The 19191-nt window shown below is 42.8% G+C and overlaps 1 protein-coding gene across 3 annotated transcripts in view; it reads left to right on the top strand.

Annotated features, from left to right (window-relative positions):
- Positions 1–12468, top strand: part of cadm1a (cell adhesion molecule 1a) — a 142141-nt gene extending 129673 nt beyond the window's left edge. For 2 of the 3 annotated variants that reach the window (XM_085936381.1, XM_085936383.1), the window contains exons 10-12: positions 788–820; positions 7353–7481; positions 8266–12468. In XM_085936381.1, coding sequence (XP_085792507.1) covers positions 788–820; positions 7353–7481; positions 8266–8384 — 281 coding nt within the window. In that variant the 3' untranslated portion in view covers positions 8385–12468. The remainder of the gene's footprint in view (positions 1–787; positions 821–7352; positions 7482–8265) is intronic. The other variant, XM_085936382.1, reaches the window with a different exon arrangement.
- Positions 12469–19191: the final 6723 nt, after the last annotated feature.

Raw genomic sequence — 19191 nt, 5'->3', positions numbered from 1 at the left:
GCAACTACTCAACAACTTAATGCCCGTCAAAGCTCCGAGCCTGTAAACAAAACTCTGGCCCTCGTCGAAGCAAAGCCAGACATTTTTCTTCTCCATCAGTCAGAGCTCTGCGGGAGGTGGAAAACACTCAAGAAGATGGAAGGAAATGGCAAAGTGAAAGCCAAACAGAGGAGGCGGCTCTGTTTGGAAAAGCTATCAGATGTAAAGAAGTCATCACGTTTGCCAGCGGGGGACGCTGTTGGCAATCGGGTGACGTCTAATGCATTCATGCGTATAGAATTAGGATGGGCTATCGGCGTGCGACATGTTGGCGAAGGGCTCGCGCAAATGCGTCAACTTAGGCAATGTATTGTGGAGTCCCGCATGGTCCGCTTCTAGTCCCATTTCGATTTCTGCTATCAGATGCTTTAGTTTGCATGCGGACTTTGGATTTTATATAGGTTTTTTTGGGGGGTTTATTTGTTTTTTTTGGATTCAGCTGTAGGCATTGTAATCAGTGGCTTTAAAAAGTTACAATGTGATCAAACGGTTGATAAAACACAATAATTCTGAATGAATTGTGGGCAGACAGCAATGCGTGTGCACGTGTTGCTTCCCTTTAGCCTGTTGTCTTTTTGTCGTTTGTTCTCGAATGCTTGCTTATGTTTGTTATTTGTTTTCTTCCCTCCCTCCCTCCCTCCCCTCCCTCCCCTCCTTCTCCTTTATTTGCATGCCGTTTCTCCTCTTCCACACCTCCCTCTTGGTCCTCCTCCACTCCACCATGTCCTCTCCTTGTGTGCTCACTCAGACACTGCGCCCAGCACTGAACCTGCAGCTCATGGTTGGTATCTCTACTTTCTTATTATTTCTTTTGTTTTTTTAATTTGGGGGGGGGGGGGTTCCTCCTGCATCTGCTGCATGTTTATTAAAGTATGTCAACGTGCAAATGGTTGGACTCGTCCCCCCAGCTCCTCGTCCTCCCGTTTTTTTCTGTCATGCTAATTATGTCGTTAGTTTGTCGTCTTTATAACAAGTCTGTGACATGCTTTTTTTTAATATAATAAATGTTAAAGCAAATTGTAAGAGCAAGTTAGACTTTATGCATTCAAGGAGCACAGGACATCTCAAACACGGATAAAAGAAACACCATCAATGAGTTAAAGATGGTGCCAAAGACCTACTTTTATTAACCTGAGGACAAAAACAGCAGAGAACATAGCATAGAGTCCAAAAAATATTATTTATATTTAATATATGCATTGAATGCCGCCAAAGTAATTACAGGCCTTGTTTCCTTTTTCACTCCGTATGATATTTGGGGCTCAAGGCTTCCATTAGGCCAATGAATCACCTCAGCGTGTACAGCAGAGGCTGCTTATGACACTCATTTGCACCCGTGACTGACACCGCGTCGGAGCGGCGCTGACCGCTGAGACTCCAGAAGTCTTGTTGCCATGGCGATGCTCAGCTTGTTGTGATTTGAGGAACCAGGGGACTGACACGGAACGGCCACCTTGTCCGTTTTGTTCGGTGACGTGAAGGGACAGAAGCGTCCAGCTTTCCACTTTAAAATAGCACTGAGAGCAACAAGGCATTCCATTCAACACATTTTGGATCGTAGAAACTGTGGAGTACAATAATGCCACAGAACTTAATATGCTAATTTTAGCATTGCTGTTTGTTTTGGTCATTTCTAACAGCTTTTTCTCAAATGTTAACAAATGTGTGGATACGTTTGTTTCGGTGGATCCTCAAATGTTAAAAGAATGCCAATGTGGTGTATAGTACTTTTATCCAAGAGGAGACTGTGGACAACAAAGAAAGGAGAGTTCTGCAGGAAAGAGGAAACTGTGGACGATAATATTGCTGCAAGTTAGCGTCTGTGGTTATTTTCATTTTTTCAGTTTCAGTTTTCATTCCACTATGTAATTATGCGGTGCAGCAAAGTGGAGACTGTGGAGCATGCTGTTTATACGTGTTTATTTTGGTGGTCTCTAGCCCCCCCATCAGCACGCGTTCCAATGACGTCTCGCCTTCTCCGGCTTCGATCTGCTCACTCTTAAACAAAAGGGCACGTTAGCGCAAGATGTCAGCTCCTAGCGAACCTGACGGCTAGCTCGGAGCCGATTAATTTCCTGTCTGGAGAGGTGAGCACATCTGCAAGGGTTGGGATGGGGGTGGCGAGGGAGCTAGCGCACACCTGTCAACACGGCTGTCAGCAAGCGGGAGAAAGTAGCCCAGATAATTGAGCGGCGCCGCAGGTCGGAAAACGCCAGACTCGGGAGAGAGTGCGCCGTAATGGCCGCCCAGCTCGCCGGGACTCTCAGAAAGACATTTTGAACATCGGGACGCCATTAACAACAGCAGCGAGACAACACGGAGGATAAGCAAACATGCTTTCCAAGTAGTGTTCCTCCCTCTCCTCAAGACACTCTCTCCAATTGATTTTGGATTTTTTTTTTTATTGTATTTGGCTTTGACTTTTTTTTTTATATTGGTCTATTCTTTGAATCAGTTTTAGTATAGGTTTTTTGTTTGTTTATGGAATATTTGGTTGAGAGGTAGGCATGCGTATATTCTTTATCCTCTGCAGTGAACAATTAATCTTACTGCATCCTACAGCGCTTGTGGAAATACTTTTTCTTGGCTTTGAGGATGGTCAAGAAACAAATGAACTCTTACCTAAAGGCAAAAAAAATGACATCAGCAGCCGACAGTCTTTTTTTTTTTTTTTTTTTTTGTAACCGCCGCATACAAATCGTTTTTGTGCCAATCGTCACTTTTGATCATTTCAGCAAGCAGACGCTTCCGGATTTGCCATCCGCTGTCGAATGTGCCCATCTGTCGCGTGGCTTCTGTTACCTGCTGCAAATGAGACACCTGCGGGCGTTCTTGCCAACTGTTTGTGCACCTCCAAAAATGCTTTGGGATTATTTTTATGAAATATTCCTGACGAGTCATTATGCCTCCCCCCAAAAAATCCTCCATCCATCATCAAGCCAATTTTCTGTTTCTATTTGCTATTTTGCATTACGTTCGTATCATACATAGGGCAAACCTTGCTATCAGAAAAATCGTTTTTTCATGATTCAGCTGGCCCACTTTTCAATTGACTATGAAAATAGCCCCAGCTGCTACAGTATGTGACAATGTACTACATGAATGCATTTGTGTTGTGATGTGTCAATAATCAAGCTGGGCCTTTTTGCGCTGCACGGCGACGCTAATAATAAAGCGCCTATCTTGATTGTGGCTTGTTTACACCGACTTCCCGAAAGCCTAATTTCTGAGGCATAACGCGCCTCCTTCCTCTCAGGTGGCACGTAATGCTCCAGTAAGCCGTATTACCTCGGAAATTACTTGGAGCCGCTGTCCCGCGCTCTCATAAAAGCCTCGTTTATCATCGGATCTGCGTCCGGATTGCCAGTCGGTGACGTGAAAGCATTGAACGCCTCATGCTAGCGGCCAGATGTTTTCATTCTTTGTTACAGCTGACAAAGCCAAAGTTGTTAGTATTAAAGGGGACATATTGTATTATGGAGGATTTGTGTTTTAAAAGCTCTTTAGGTCTCGAGAGGAATTCAACATCAAACCGAGTAAATCTTTTTGGAACTGCTCATTTCCGCAGGCGTAAAACGATTGTCGGTAGTGGCACGTATTGGTGCGGTTCGAATGAAGTTGACAAATTGTTCTGTCAGTTGTTTACTCATTCAAATGGGGAGGCATGAAAAGTTAATGAAAAAGCTCATCTGAGAGGTCGAGCGCAGAATCTTGCCATAGGCTGTTTGTTGCTAACATTCAAATGCAGCCATTTTTCTCTCATTCAGGGGAGTTGGCACACTTCCCAAAGCCGGCCGGCCACAGCGAATGTCTGGCGGCCACGCGTGTTAACGCAAAGCCCTCCATGTCATTTTGCCAGGCACCACAATAAACACAGCCTCACTGTGTTGTTACAATGCCGACAGTGGACAATGTCCTCAATTCCGTCGAATTCTTTTTTTTTTTTGTCATTCTTGAGATTGTCACCTACTCACTCTCATCTTTTTAAGTTAAGTGCTTGGGAAAGTCAGCTAAGTGTGAGCACCCAAGTGACGTTTAGCTCAAGCGGCCTTCGTAATGGATATTTTCCTGGCAGTCCACTTATAGGCAGCTCGCTAACAGCAGGAAGAAAGGGAAGGTTACTTTTTTTGCGAGGGTTGATAATCATACCTGAGAGAAGCCCCTCCCCTCACTCCCGCCTCCCCGCCATTAACAGGACTGATGCACATCGCCGCAATGAGCCACAAACTCATTTGGCCTCGGGAGCCGCGGCGAGTCCTCCATGCGTCGGAGTAAGTCACTCCCGAGACCACTAAAAGCCATTATTAGAAGGTGTTTATCGAGCTCGCCGCGGCCTAGAAACGGCGCAATATCCCGAGAACGCTTATAGCCCATAATTATATTACATTTTGGATGAAGACTGGCCCTGATTAGACAAATGATAAATGAGTCCATTAGGGAAAAGATACACGGTTCCTCGAGTGCTAATGGACTGTTGGTTTATTCCTGGAATGACTTTGAATGTTTGCTTTGCTTTGAGATGGAAAAAAAAAAACGCCAATTTATACTAAAAATCAATTAGAAAAAAATAACTTGCTACGAAAGGGAAGGTCACTGATGTTTTTTCAAATGTCAGATCCATGAAATAAGCAATTAACAAAAGAAGCTGAGTAAGCAGTATGAATTGGCAGAAACAGAATCCAAAGGCATGTCATTGTTTTTTTTAATTGTCTCCAAATGTTAAACAATTGTCCAACATTCAACTTCATTCTCGCCAGCATTTCCCCTGATTAAAGCACCTTCTGACGTCGTGAAAAAAAGTCACTCTATATGAGAGCGGCATCGCGTCGTGTCACGTCACGCACAAGGAGAAGCTCGAGGTGACATTTTCAAATAGGTTCAATGAATAGGTTGGTGGCGACTTTAATTACATTTACTCTTTAGGCGAGAGAGTGAGCGCGAGTGGATCTTGACAAGGCAACGTGCTCTTATGACACCCCACCCGCCCACTCGCCGCTCGCTGATTGCCCCTCTATCTGGCGACGGCAGCGCGCGAGCACGTCAGCCAAATCACCGATGCTTAATTAGCAGATTAGCAGATCCAATTAGGAGATCTCCTCAGTCTCAAATCAAGGCCCCTGTCAGACAGTCCTATGAAAAATGAGATCCTCCACCTTGGCACTTGTGATCTTGCGTTGCTGCCACTTTCTCTGTTTATCCCCATGGACACTTGGAAACCGGCCCTGCTTAATGATTTGTATTTCAGCCAATTATTAAATCGAGACCTTACCAGAGATGACAATTTAGTTTGAGTTTTTCCTTGCCCTTTTGGGAGCCTAAGATCAGGGGATGCTTTGAGAATTATTGTCAATTGATTGTCTATGTGAAGCCCTTTGAGACTGCTTGTGATTTAGGGCTATACAAATAAACTTGACTTGACTTGAGTTTGACCTGCAAACAGTTCATACGATACATAGATTTCATGTCAAACCCCCAAAAAAGCCGATACAATAATAGTTTGGGGCTTTTCTTGGCAGAGGATAAAGAATATATGCATATTGATATAAGCTGTCTGCATTTGTTGCTACATCCTACGTTCAAATATAAGCTGTTTAAAAGTTTGTAATTACTGCTAGTTTCATCAGCCAGTCTGAGGTATTTTAAATTAGGTGTTAGCATAAAAATAGTGGGCTCGCCGAAGACAAAGCTAATGTTCAACACATTCTCTTGGTGTCATTAGTCAACTTCAACTTTTTGAAAGAATTTTTCATCATCTGTCAAACTGCTGCTTATTGCAAAGTTCACCGCCACCCTCGCTTGCGCATGTAACCAAGCGACGGTTCTTGAGACAAATAAAATGAAGCAAAAAAAATTAGATGCAGAGGATATTGGCGTGATGTTGTGGCAGTACACGTCTGACTGACTGGAACTATCCCTCAAGCCAAAAATCAATGTTAATGACCATCTGTCCTGTTCACCTACATCGTCTAAATGGCACTATGGGGAAATGATGTCAAAAAAATGTCTTCCTCTTCACCTTCAACTGCAGTTAAAAGTAACGGTTTGTTTGGAATGGCAATGCCCAGTCATTCTGCTCCCAAAGAAGACATTGTTGAAAAGGCAATAAGTGCGTTTCCCCGAGCACTAGCTGTAGTCATTGTGGAAAGCATTTTAACTTTGAGCTAGTTCCTTCCACAAATGTAGTGTCTTGCATCGGGTGACAGTAATTGCTCATAAGTGACGCTCACTGATATGACATGCAAATTGCATTCTATGGTTTCATCGTGGGCCAAGTGCTTTCAGGAAATGACAGCAAATGTTTTCCAGCCGCATCCTTATTAAATATGACATTCAGAAAAGCTTTATTGTCACGCAATAGTGTCTTTACCTTTTCTTAAACGCATCGTACGCATGTGTCCCTTCCATTGGTTCCCTCTGGGCCAAAGTCCACATTAACATCATAATGGGAAACAATGTTAACGTAGAGTTGGCCTGAAAGCAATTGAATGTCAGACGAATTTCCGCTCAGTTTAATTGAAGCCGCTGCAGCACACTGAAAGCCAAATTTAAAGTCAAAATAAGCCCTTTGGATTCACCTGGGGGGAACAATTTTGTCAAGTGTGGAGTTGTTCCTTCCATATTGGCTGATGTTGTTCATCATTTTTCTCTCTTCCATTTCTGGCATTCATTAGTAAAATGTGGCCTGGTCCTTGTGCTTCGTGGATCCGGCTCCAGCAAATCCCTCAGTGGGAAGGGGGTTAGCCAGCTACTACAGCTAATGGATGACGTGAACAGATTGCTAACAACTGATGACAAGCATCCCTCATGCCTTTATTTCCCTGGAGTACTAAGTCTTTAGAAAAAGAAAAAAAAAACGATAGCCAGGAAGTTGGGAACCAGAAAGCACAGTTGCTGTGAAAACAAATTGAATGATTGTTTGTTTCTATGACCTGTGCTTGACTGAAATCGACTGGGATAGGCTCAAGTCAGAAGGATCTTTTAGTCAGCAAAAAAAAAAAACAAGCAGACGAGGGTTAAGCACTTGAGTTGTTTGGTTATGGTTGAGGTCTATAAAGATGGATGATTAGCTGAGATGTGGATTAGATTTATAGTCATTATCAGATAAAGCCGTTTGTCTCTCCACCAAAGCTACCGCACGCAGTGATTATGTGACTGGCTTTCTTTGTGGAAAGCCGTCTTTTCTTTTCATGAGAGCGAGATATTCTCCTGACGTGAATTGTTAAACACTACATTAGAATAGCCATTTGTCTCTGTCCTCTGTGTTCCTTTGATACAATTAATGAGGCTTCTTTTTTTTTTTTTTTCTTTCGTAGATTCTCGAGCCGGAGAGGGAGCCCCCAGAACGGTGGACCATGCGGTGATCGGGGGAGTCGTGGCTGTGGTGGTCTTCGCCATGCTCTGTCTACTCATCGTCTTGGGTCGCTACTTCGCCAGGCACAAAGGTAACCCTTATCAATCAATCACGCTTGGCACTTTTTGATCAGCCTACCATTATTTGGTGGCTACTTCCTGAGGGTTGGACAACTGATTCTTCCAGTCACCAAATCTTAGTGGAATCCAAAAAGTGGACGTTCAAGATATCATCTGTTGAATTGTTGTTAGAATTATAAGGGAGTCATTTGGGAAAAAACTATTATTCTTGTAAGGGGTCTCTGAACAAAAACTCCGAGAACCCCTTGCCTATGTGGTTTTCTCGCAGCTGGTTAAATCTAGGTCACAAAGATGTATGGTTGCTATGAAGACGGTACTTGTTGGCGATCCCTAATGAGTTCCAAGGGTGGAAGGTCAGGTGTACATGACAATGAAAAAAGACGGTGTCAAGCATACCCTATTTGCACTTCCTGTCCACACGGATGGTCAAAAGGTGGAATCAGCAACTTGGAAATGGCATCATTGCTCATTTTGTCGGAAAATCTGCTCAATGACTTTCCAAGTGGCCCACTGGTTCAATTTCCGCTGACCCCCGCAAGGTCAGTTCAGATCCACCGGAGAGGCCCATCTCCAAGGTGCGAAGCTCGCCACATGCTGGGAGATTAGCATGATCAAGTGCTTTAGGCTCCTTTTAATCTTTGGTGTCATCTGAGCAGCAGGCGGTCGCTGACGAGTGCAAAGGGCTGGAAAATTCTGCCCAATTTCCAAATGAGGCCCGCTCAATTTAAACGTGAATTTAGGAAATACGGTCACGTGGTGTGTCCTCATGTGTAATTGTGAAATTTTCTCCCTCAGGTACCTACTTCACACACGAAGCCAAAGGGGCGGACGACGCGGCCGACGCCGACACGGCTATCATCAACGCCGAGGGCGGCCACACCAACTCCGACGAAAAGAAGGAGTACTACATCTAATCAAAGCAGGACCCCGACACCTTTAGCGTCCTCTTTAGGACGCGGCTGTTTCTGGGGGGACTCGGGGATTGGGGGGTGGGGGTTTAGAAGGGATCTGAAATGGTCACCTTAATGGGTGGGAGGCGCGAGAAAAAAAAAGCAGTTTGTCTAGTCTCGTCCGCAAATGTAGGTTGGAATGTTTTATGTGTTGTAGGGAAAAGAAATCAAAGGATGGTTTTTAGGATGCGGACAAGAGGAGGACATGGTGGGGGTGGGGTGGGGGGAGGGGGGGTCAGAGATCTTCACCGTTCAGCACCTACCTAACGACATGTTTATTTTCTTGTTGATGTTGTCGAGTCCCGACCGTTTGCAGAAAATTCTGTGCCTTGTTCGGATTTTTTTTCGTGGCGTTCACAAGCTCCCACCTTGGGTTTCTGTAGAGGGTACAAAAAAAAATGACAGCCACCCCCCCTCCCGCTCGTCCCCAACGACTACCGCCACGGCTTCCTCTTTAACGTCAAAACACTTCATAACAATTGAGTATACTGTGATATATCTGCGACTTGGTTATGTCCCACCCCTAGGGGAAAAATGCAAGGACTGCGTCACCATATCATTGTACATAATAATGAGAATAGTTGTAGACTGTTGATGCCCCCCACCACCCCATCCCACCTCAACCTCTGCACTCCCTGTCAAAAATGACCAACCACCGTCAGAGTATAATCAAAAAAAGGACAGGAAAAAAAAAACAATCTCTTTTGTTGTTTTCAAAGAAACTCATGCTTGGTAACCTCCGCCGGCCGCACAATGCCCACCATGTCATTATGTTGATTGCATATTCTGCGCTGTGGTATTTTCGTTCCCCCCACCCCCCACCCCCTGCTTTTTCCTCGCAACTTCTAATTGAGTCCCGATGGCGACACGCAACGGAATTCCAGTTTCTCCATTGGCATTGCAGGAAATTTTGAAATATTTGCTGTTGTTTTCATGTAGAATGAACTCCAGCCCATTTTGCACGTACTGACTGAAACGATTTGTAATCTGTCCAGACTTGGATTTAATCAAACATTTCAAATTTGTCTTCGGAAACCCTGACTAGGTCGCCAATTTGTACAGTTTGTACAAAAGCGCTGCATTAAATCATCTCAAATTTGGAAATATTTGTATTGTCATAATGCCGGTGGAAGGTAAACTCTCCGGGACACTAACCACTTTATTATTTTTCTTTGTTCCCCATTGCTAGTGTGCTTTTTTATTTTTTATTTGCTTCAATTTAGTTTACACTCGCATGAATGTGTTTGCTGGATTTCTTCTCGCTCTGTTGCTTTTTTTATGTCACCTGCCAAAGCGAAACTAAAAGTTTGTATTGTCAGTGGCGGCCAGGTAAACGCAGAGGAATGTCAGAATGTTTCCGTCTGAGGTTGAGTTGCGCGAGTGGGATTTTTGCATGATGGCGCTAGCATCTCGAGGTCGGGCCCAAGGTCCAATCGAACGTTGTCGTTTGTTTGTCAATGTTTGTGTTCACACAGAAAGCAGCATGCCTAACGACATCGCTCACATTCCGTTCCAAACATTCCATTACTATTCAACCAGTTTGCCATCATGGCTGATGAAATGTACATTATTTCATAACATTTCACAATGTTTTGTTCTATTTGGAAACAAATTGTAATTTTACAAAGTTAACACTCAAAAGTACACTGAAAACGATCGTAAATATCTTTAAGTCAAAGAAAAACAAAAAATACATTGGAGCAATATTAGTGACCCTTCAACAAAATCTCAGTTCTTCGGGAATCCAACAATTAACGCAAATATTTTAGTTTCGGAATTTTGACACACTGTACATTTGAGTGTTCGTTACAACAATATAGAAGCAATATTAACGTGAAATCAGAAAAATTGGCAAGAGTCGCTGTCAAAACCTTTGTCCGGCTTTTGTTGTAGTCTGACCACTTCATTTGTGTTTTCCGATGAAAAAAATATATATTTGTTTTCCATTGGACAGCGGTGACGTTTCGATCTGAACTTTCAACATCTGCTCTTCTTTGGTCAAGAAATGACGTGGCAACATTAGCATGAAAAAATAACCCCTCGGCAAATTGTCGGGTCTTTTTCGGATGGTTCGCTTTGGCATCGCTGAAAATTTGTGTTGTCCTTAACGTCCCATTAGAAAGTCAACACATTGACTTTCTGGACACATTCGGTACTTTGCTGGCATGTTTGACAAGGTAAAATTGCCAACCATCCTCATTACATACGATAGCTTTAATATCATCATGCACGAAGAAAAACAAAACAGTCACAACGTAGGAAAGAGTATGGGGCATCCCTCCCACCCCCCCATTTGATGTTTTTACTAGAACGTGCATTGCAGATGAGATCCAAGTCCCTTCCGTTTTGATTCAGTTCGGCGTGAATACACTGTATATGTCCATGACACTGTTTGTTGTTTATGCGGTTGGGTCGGGAACAGGAAAGGGTTCAAATTTGAACTTTGATGTTTTATGGTCAACTTATTATTATTATTATTATTATTAGTGTTTTTAATGTTGATTTTTGAGAATCACAGAGAAGCAGGTTTGATTTTTTGAATGAGACTTCAATCTATATTTCCCAAGAAATGATAAAAAGGATGACACTTTCCACCTAACCAAGGTTGCTGAATTATTATCATATTTGCACACATGAAAATTGTTTTCAGATGTGCCCATGAAATATATTGAAAATTATTGTTCACAATGAATCCAAATTATATTGGGTTGAATTTGTCAAATGATCAGCAAGTATGAATTTGGGAACTAATTGATAATTTAATTATTTTTTATTTAATCTCAAATGTATTCAATTTTTTTGAAAAGAGTTGTAAATCTGTTTTATGAATTTTCAGATACAAGACATTGACCGAATTGACCAAATTTTTTAGTGGGCATTCACTCTCAAAATTTAAAATTACATGCTTTTCGTTTTTCAGATAAATTCAAGATGAACACCATCTCTTTTGTCCTATTGCTTTTTTTCTTTTTCTTTTTTAATGACTTACAAGTCATTCCGTATAGCTCTGTGAAAATAAATGGGTTTTAAATTTAAGGATTCGGTTGTATGTGAAGTGTATTTTCTACTAAATGTCCATTCAAGTTCAAAAAATTGTGTTGAGAATGTAATTTTTTTGTACCTTTTTTTTAAATACTGCCCTCAGGTTCATGTGTGACTTCATCACTTAAATGACATCAAAACAAAAACGTCCAACATGGAAATTGACGGCAAATGCGTGAGCTATCTAGCATCTGTGTTGTACATGCTTTCTGTATTTTTCTTAATTAATATTTGGTGCACTGTAAAAGTTGTGCAAGTACTGCTTTTGTGTTGACATCAAGTGTACAGGGATGGGAAAAGTTTTCGTCGTATTAACTGTCCACCTCAAACACACTGACCGACCGACCGCCGCCTTTGGAAGCTCCCAAAAAAAAAAGAAAAAAACAATTGTTTGGATTTGTGTCACCGCTTATTGTTTGTTTTTGTTTTGTTCTTTGGATTTTTTTTTTTTTTTTTTTTGGTCTCTCAGCTGTTCCTGGGAAGTGTTCATTTGTTTTAAAGGAGGAGAGGAGAGCCACATTCCCATACACATTTTGTATTGGTTCATAAATAGACATTTTTACAGAGAAAAAAAACAATGAAGAGTTCTTGTCTTAATAAAAAAGAAATGATATCAATGTCCAAAATAACTGACATTGTTATTTTCTTACATTTTTGAATGATGATAGAAGGCAAGTTCAAATTTAGTTTCTTTACTTTTTCAAACCCTAAAATGAAAAATATATCTCAAAAAACAGCGAGAAACATGTTTTGGATACTGATATATGTTTGGAATTTTTAGTGAGAAAATTTGGTCTATTTTTTTTCTTTTTAAGATTTTTTTTTTATTTTCTACAATGTGAAAAACGTGACAAAAAATTCATACATTTGAAATTATGGATGACAATACAACAAAAAATTCAGAGATACATGTGTTTCAATTTTGGGGTGAAAAACTCAAAGTTTGGCAATACCGCTTTGAATTTTAAGGTGAGAAAATATTCACTCAACATGTCATATTAAAATTGGCCAAATTCTCTTCAAACTTTACCGCTCTGGAAATGGATTTCTTGGTGAAGATGGTGAAAAAACAAAAATGCAGCCAGACCACTTATTGATTGGACATCAGTCAATAACGATGAGAAGCGAGTTTTAGCTCTTCTAAAAATGTATCCCTCCATTCTCATTTAATGTCCGTGGCGCTTATATTAAGTATTCCGCTGACGTGTGGCGCGGAGGAAGATATTATCTTTTTAATTACATTTTCACCTCGGGCTCTCCTCGTAGCGCCCGTGGCGCAGCGTAATGAGCCAACATCTTAAATAAGTAAAGGTGATACTGCTATTGATTAGAAAGTGAGAACGGCCGGCTGGCCAGCTATCAGTCATTGAAAATGAACTTGTGAGTGCATGTTTAATGCGCACGCCAGTTGCTCTTTTAAAGATCCATTACTCAATATCCTCCAACAACCTGCATAGAAATTCCATTCGCTGCGCTTTAATTGCATCTGGATCGTCTGCATCACCTTATTGGTGACTGGTGCCAATTTCACGAAAAGTCAGCAAGGACATCATTTCGGATGACTTCTCGTTACTTCTCTCGTTATATTTGGCCCCTGATGAAACATGGAGGAATCGTCCTTGTTTGCACCGACGCTCCGTTTAAGTACGAGCAATTTAGCAGCGGCGCCAGAGGTCGTCGCCCCGCCGGCACCCAGCGTGATTTATTGATTGGGAAAGGGCAAACGCGTCGTATGGAGCCTCGTTACGGCAACGAGGGTCGCCGCAATTACGCTCCTCATCTTTGCTCTCATTTGAAGAGTCGCTGATTGGGCCCCGACGACGGTGACTGTCAGTGGATGTCACGTATAAGCGATAGCTAGCGGGCGAGTGGGCTAAATACAACCGAAGGGTCGCAGTCAGCGAAGGAATGGTAAATCTTCAAGCGGCTTTGCCAGGCGACATTGGAGGCCTCACCACGTTTTATCCACCCTAAGCCTGTGAGTGGAGTATCTATGCACCCGGCCGGCGATCAACGCGATGACCCCCGGAGTCCGCCGGGAATCCGGGGGAATGGAACTTTCTCCAGGTTTTAGCCCCCGGGAAGACCTTGTGATGTGCTCGATGAGCACAACGATAACAGGGCACATTTGCAGCTGCAGGGCACAAAAGGAGGAGCAGCCTCAAGGCCAAACTTCACACCGTGGCCTCGCTCCGACTCGGGTCAAATGTAATCTTCGGTCTAAAAAGCGACTGGGTTGCTCGGCAGGTTTCATAGAAAAGGACTCTGGCTCTCTGGCGTACTCGAGCGCTGTCCCCATTGTCATAATAAAAACATTTTCTCTCCCACATAGGCAAAGTGGTGTCAAGTAGATACAACGAAACAAAAACATGCACCCAATCTTTCTTTAACTGCTCATTTCTATTTAAAAGGGCAAATGTGCGGTGTCAGTCAGGCCGGTCCAAGATTAATGAGCGGCCTTTTGTTGAACCATACAAGGATGCTTAATGCGCAAATCCATATTTGATGCGCTTCCATTATGTAGATGCAGCCTTTTGATATTCATTCTCATAGTTTCGATTAATTCCTCCAGCGGTCATTTACATTTATGCAAAGCTAACATTCATTTGTTTGTTTGCTTGCTTGCTTGCTTGCTTGCTTGCTTGCTTGCTTGCTTGCTTGGTGCATCAAATTTTGACGGAACGTTCCATGTTTTCTCACTTTATCCATCGTTAGTGTTAAGAAAAACTGAATCTAATGTTTTCTACATTTATTTCACCTTGATTGAAACATGGTCTCAATTGATTTTGATCTCTTGGATATGCTGCTTGAGCTTTTATGACCATTTTGCAGACTAAGTTAGCGGCAGCCGGGCGACAACGCGGCAAGAATCCCAAATCTCAAACTGATTGATCCTATTTGCCACGTCCTCTATATAGCAAGGTGAATTAATCAAAGCGGGTTTGATTTATAGGCCCCGCCCCCTCCCTTTCTCCTTCTACTCTGGCTTCCTCTTGCGCCACACTGGCGGGAATTCATTTGTCTTGCTGATTAATGATGAGCAGCATATCCTCCAACCGCCGGCGGTAAATGAAAAGAGATTGGGGACAGAGGAAGAACATCCAGGTCCATTCATCCCCATCACACTCCGACGCGTGTCCGATTTATCCAAAACTTTATTTGCATTTGATAGTTTTGTTTTTTTTGTCTCTGAGGGAGGCTCAACAAGTAGCCCCTCCTTCCTCTGTCAGCGGTTGCCATGGTAATGAAAACTATACTCAGCATTGATCATGAGACAGTATCACCGCTTCAAAATGGGTTGGATGGGCCAATATTTCAGGGGCAGGGAGGTAGTGCCCCTGAGCCACCCCACTCTAGCTACGCCACTGACCCGCCACCAAAATCAGCAGTTTGGGAGATTCTTCCAAGAAGAAGCTTCAAGTTGTCAAATGGCAATTATTAGCTTGATTGGGGGCATCCTGGTGTTTTGAAATATGGCACAAAAAGATTTTTTTTTTGTAAATATCTGACATTTTGTGTTCCACCCACAAAATTGTCAATCGGTAATTTGGTGAACAGCTAAGCGTAAATAAACACAGCTTTCCTGTCCAAACAAAAGAATGGCCTTAATATTTTTAATATTTATGTAAGGAGATTTTCTGCAAGAAAAATAACCCGAAACGTCGCGTCCTTTTATGACCAGACGTAGCGATTTGGAAAGATGAAGACTGACGGGTGCACTGAGGCAAAAAGGAAGGTCTTGCTTTAGAGTCAAATCTTAGAAAGAGTAATGGAGGAATGGCGTCAGAGGACATTATACGGACGGCTCGGCTCGTCAAACTTTGATTTGAATTTCACTCTTGTTTTAGATGGCACACATGAGAAAACAGCCCTTGAACCGCAATTGGAGGGGTTTTTTTTTAAAGCGCCTCAGATAACTTGTTTAGAAGCCAAGTGTCCATGGTCACTCCTAAATAAGATACACCTTTCCATCTCGCCAATGTTTTTCCCATCCCGCACGCCTGGGACCTGCGTTCACCTCACGCCCGCGTTTTCGGGATCTCCACGCCACCTCGGCTGGCCTCCAATTTCAATGCGCTGAATGTAACGTGTGATATGCCAAGGAGGAAAAATATTCCAACAGCTTCAGATAAAGGCTGGCCTCTCACCTTTTGACCCGGAGGGCATTTCTGCTTCACTTGCTTTAACAAAAAAAATAAAAAATGAAGGCTCTCCTGAGAGATCTTATTATTCTCAGTAGGCTTGCTTATTTGGATGTTTTCATTTCAAGGTTCAAAAATGTGGACATTTATGCAGTTTGTCCCTGAACACAAAGACTCTGGCTTTAATTGCCTAAAATTGTCACCACGGAACTTTCCAATATATATACACAGACACGTATATTCCAATGTTTCCTTTTATTCTACTCCAAGTGAACAAAGCAAAGACACGCTTGGATGAGTCCAGCTAAGAAGTGGTCCATCAGACAACTTTGGGATAAGCAAGAACCGAAACGGCGGTAAGCCAACATAACTCCATTTTGGAAATGTCTTCCAAGAATGCCTAGGGCTGTTTTTTTGCTGCCAAATTTCTTCCAGTTTCTGGTAGCCCTGTGTCCCAATACTTTTGCCCATGTTGGGTAGGATACAAAAAGCAGTGTTTATCTCCTTTGGCCAGTGATGCGCCGCTGTACCTTGCTCAGCGACATTATTTGAGACTATCCTATTTGGCTGGCTGTTTGGTTTATTGTAGTCTTGGGTTTTTTTTTCTGCTTTTTTTTTTTTTCTGCAGCAAGCAGCCGCAACTGTGCCGCAGCGATAGGAAGCACGGTGCAGCGCTGGGACTGAAGGCAGACGAGCCTCTGAAAGACATCAAGAGCAATAAGGCAGAGAGAAGCTCTGAACTGAAAGTGTCCCTTTGGCCCGGCTGCTATGTTAGCGTTTATCGTGCTACTCTTAGCCCAATGACCTTTTACTTTTTCTTTTAACGGTGGACAAAAATACAATGGCTTCAAGTGCTTTTGTAGGCAAACTACTCCCAAGTTGCTCTTTAGATTTGGAATCATTTGTGATTGTTAATTAATGCTCACCAATGAAATGAAATGTTGGAAGGATTTTTTCTGAGGGCGTAATGATTTTCCTCTTTTTTTTTTTTCAAAATTGCAACTGCAGTCCAGAACTCTTTTTTTTGGGGGGGGTTTACAACTAAACATTTGAGCTCAGCCAGACCCATAAAGGCAGAAGCAAAAAAACATCTGTGGGTTCAATTATGTTCAATTTCGATATTCACTTCAATTCACTTTTTTGGTGTTTTTTTTGTCCAGGAGTGCCACGAAACCTTCACACCGTGTATCTCGGCCGAAAGCATGAATGGGCGAAAAAATATTTGTACGTTCTTCCGTGTGGCCCAGCTTCATCTAGACTTGACTGCCAATGGGCCTCAGGTACTCAAACACTAAATATAAGCTAGATCTGATGCCCCTTCAGTATTTGGCGTAAATGTCTCATTTCTTCACCTTAAATGACAGCTGCTAAGTTGATTCATTTACTTGTGGCGTTGGATATCATTATTATGCATTATTATGCGTATATGAGTGCGTGTCACTCGAGGGTGGGCTGATGTGACTGTCACTTAGACATTAATGTGCTTTGATTTATGCCGCCGCCGCCGCATTCACGCGGTTGACTTATCTGCGCTTGTCATCTGGCGTATTTGGTCACCATGTGACATTTTGGGGCGCCAGCATTTATCAAGATCCATCGTTTCGATATCCGCGGCGTCACTTTGAATTCTGGGTGGATGCATTTATTCTCCAATGATGGCGTACGTGTATTTACCCCCAAATGTGGGTTGTTGGATATTTTTTCAGACCGATACGAGTATTCACTTTCCGATACTCTTGTACGTTGAAAGAAAATATATCTAACACAAGGATGTCAATTTGTGAAAAAGAATGATTTGCTATTGTGTCAAAGTGCTGCAGTGTAGCGCCAACTACTGGCAAGGACGACATACCAAGACGGCTTAAAAAAAGGTCCGCAAAGCATTTTTGCCAATTTTACGAATTGCCTTGTTCAGATCTAAGGACATCTTTTCAGCGTTGTGTTTTTGGTCATTTCAGAGCAACTAGTGTGTGGCCGTTGTCGCCATGCTGATGTCATAATGCGAATCGATCATTATCGCGCTAACAGCGTTAGCCAAGTTATGGTGGCGAGCGGATGATGGCACATCAGTCCACAATGGTGTCAGAGTTGTGCAAACATTGGCATCTTTGCCCCTCCGCGCCACCGCTTGCCTCCAGCGTTGGCTATTTTGCCGGCAGCGACCCCGGGCGAGATAATATGATGGCTCGCAGACACCTTGTCAATATTTTTGTCTTGGCTCAAGAGTGTGCCCGGTACGGCACGGCCCGGCCCGGGCGGCTGTTTACAGATATAACCGTTGATTTATTAATTTTTATCCCCCATGGGAGTTTGGCCTGTTTTTTTTTTTCTTCCTCACTGCAAGAGGGCAAGTAGAGGAAAATGTGCAGAGAAGTTCCTGGCTAATGTGAAGCAGTTCATTAAAATCAAGGCACAAAGCTTCTATCAGCGGGGAGGATGCTTCTAATCAGTGCCCGTGGTTCGTCCGGCACTATGCAAAATGGAGAGGGCGCACTCCTCAAGTGCAATCTTGTCTAGGGGGCCGCTCGGTTGGCGCTAAGAAGGATGATTGCTTTTCCAGGGGGATGGATGCTTTGCTTTGGGACCGCTCTCAGCTCTACCATCTGATTAGCATTCGTAGCATTATTCATGTCATGAATACACAAGGAGGCACGCAACAAATAAAGGCCGACGCGTATCCGGGAAGCTGATAAATATCACATGGGCTTCACATTTCAAACTTTCTCCAGATTGATGTGTTCCAAGCCCCAGGCGATGATGGTTAATTTCAGGTTCAAACAGATCCAGTGGCCACATGATGAGAGAACAAGGGTTTTTAGCAAACATCACATTCACTGCCGCTTTCTCCCTTTTCAGGTCAAATGATCACATGACAGAATGTGTTCTTCCTCACTACAATCCAAAGATCTTAAGATGATACCAAAAGTAAGGTTCGTATTTGTCCTCTGTGAGCGACCACCGCTAACCGCAAACTCGTCATTGGTGAGTGAATAAATCACAAACGTATTTTAGTCAACTGCAACTTTCATACAATACACGCACACAAACATTTATTTTGACATTTTTAAATAAACGCAGCAGTCGCCAAATGTTTTAGTGCCACTGGCCATTTCCATGTATTTTCAATGACCAAGTACTTTTCGACCAAAATCAGTAACTTCCAGGTACATTTGCTCCTTTTCAACCTGTTTGAGCAATGTTTTTTTTGTTTTTTTTTTAAAGATTCAGAATAATCGGTTTTATGAGGTAGCATTGAGTGATGTTCGTGGACAATCCATAACAGTGATGCCAAACAAGATTGTTGATGTTAAGAGACGCAGCGTTGTAGATTTCAGGAGGGTGAGTGGGTGTAAATCGTTGCAGCAGAGTTCTGGGCCTATTCGAGCCTCTCCGGTGTCTCGACAATAAAGTCAGCAAGTGTTCTGCGAGATCTGGAAATGTTTTGGTATTTGACGGAGTTGTTGACGTAAAGCGGTATCGTGTAGACTGTAAAGTCAAGGTGTCCGAGTTAAGAGCCAGGTGGGATGCCTTCGTTGATTGGAGGTGGAGCCACGGATTATTTAAAAAAACAACTTTGGCTATCCGGA

Source organism: Syngnathus leptorhynchus, chromosome 17 (genome assembly GCF_054491065.1).
Source record: "Syngnathus leptorhynchus isolate UIUO chromosome 17, UIUO_Slep, whole genome shotgun sequence".
Lineage (NCBI taxonomy): Eukaryota > Metazoa > Chordata > Actinopteri > Syngnathiformes > Syngnathidae > Syngnathus > Syngnathus leptorhynchus.
Note: the sequence above shows the minus strand (reverse complement) of the source record. Positions and strands in the feature narration are given on the sequence as shown.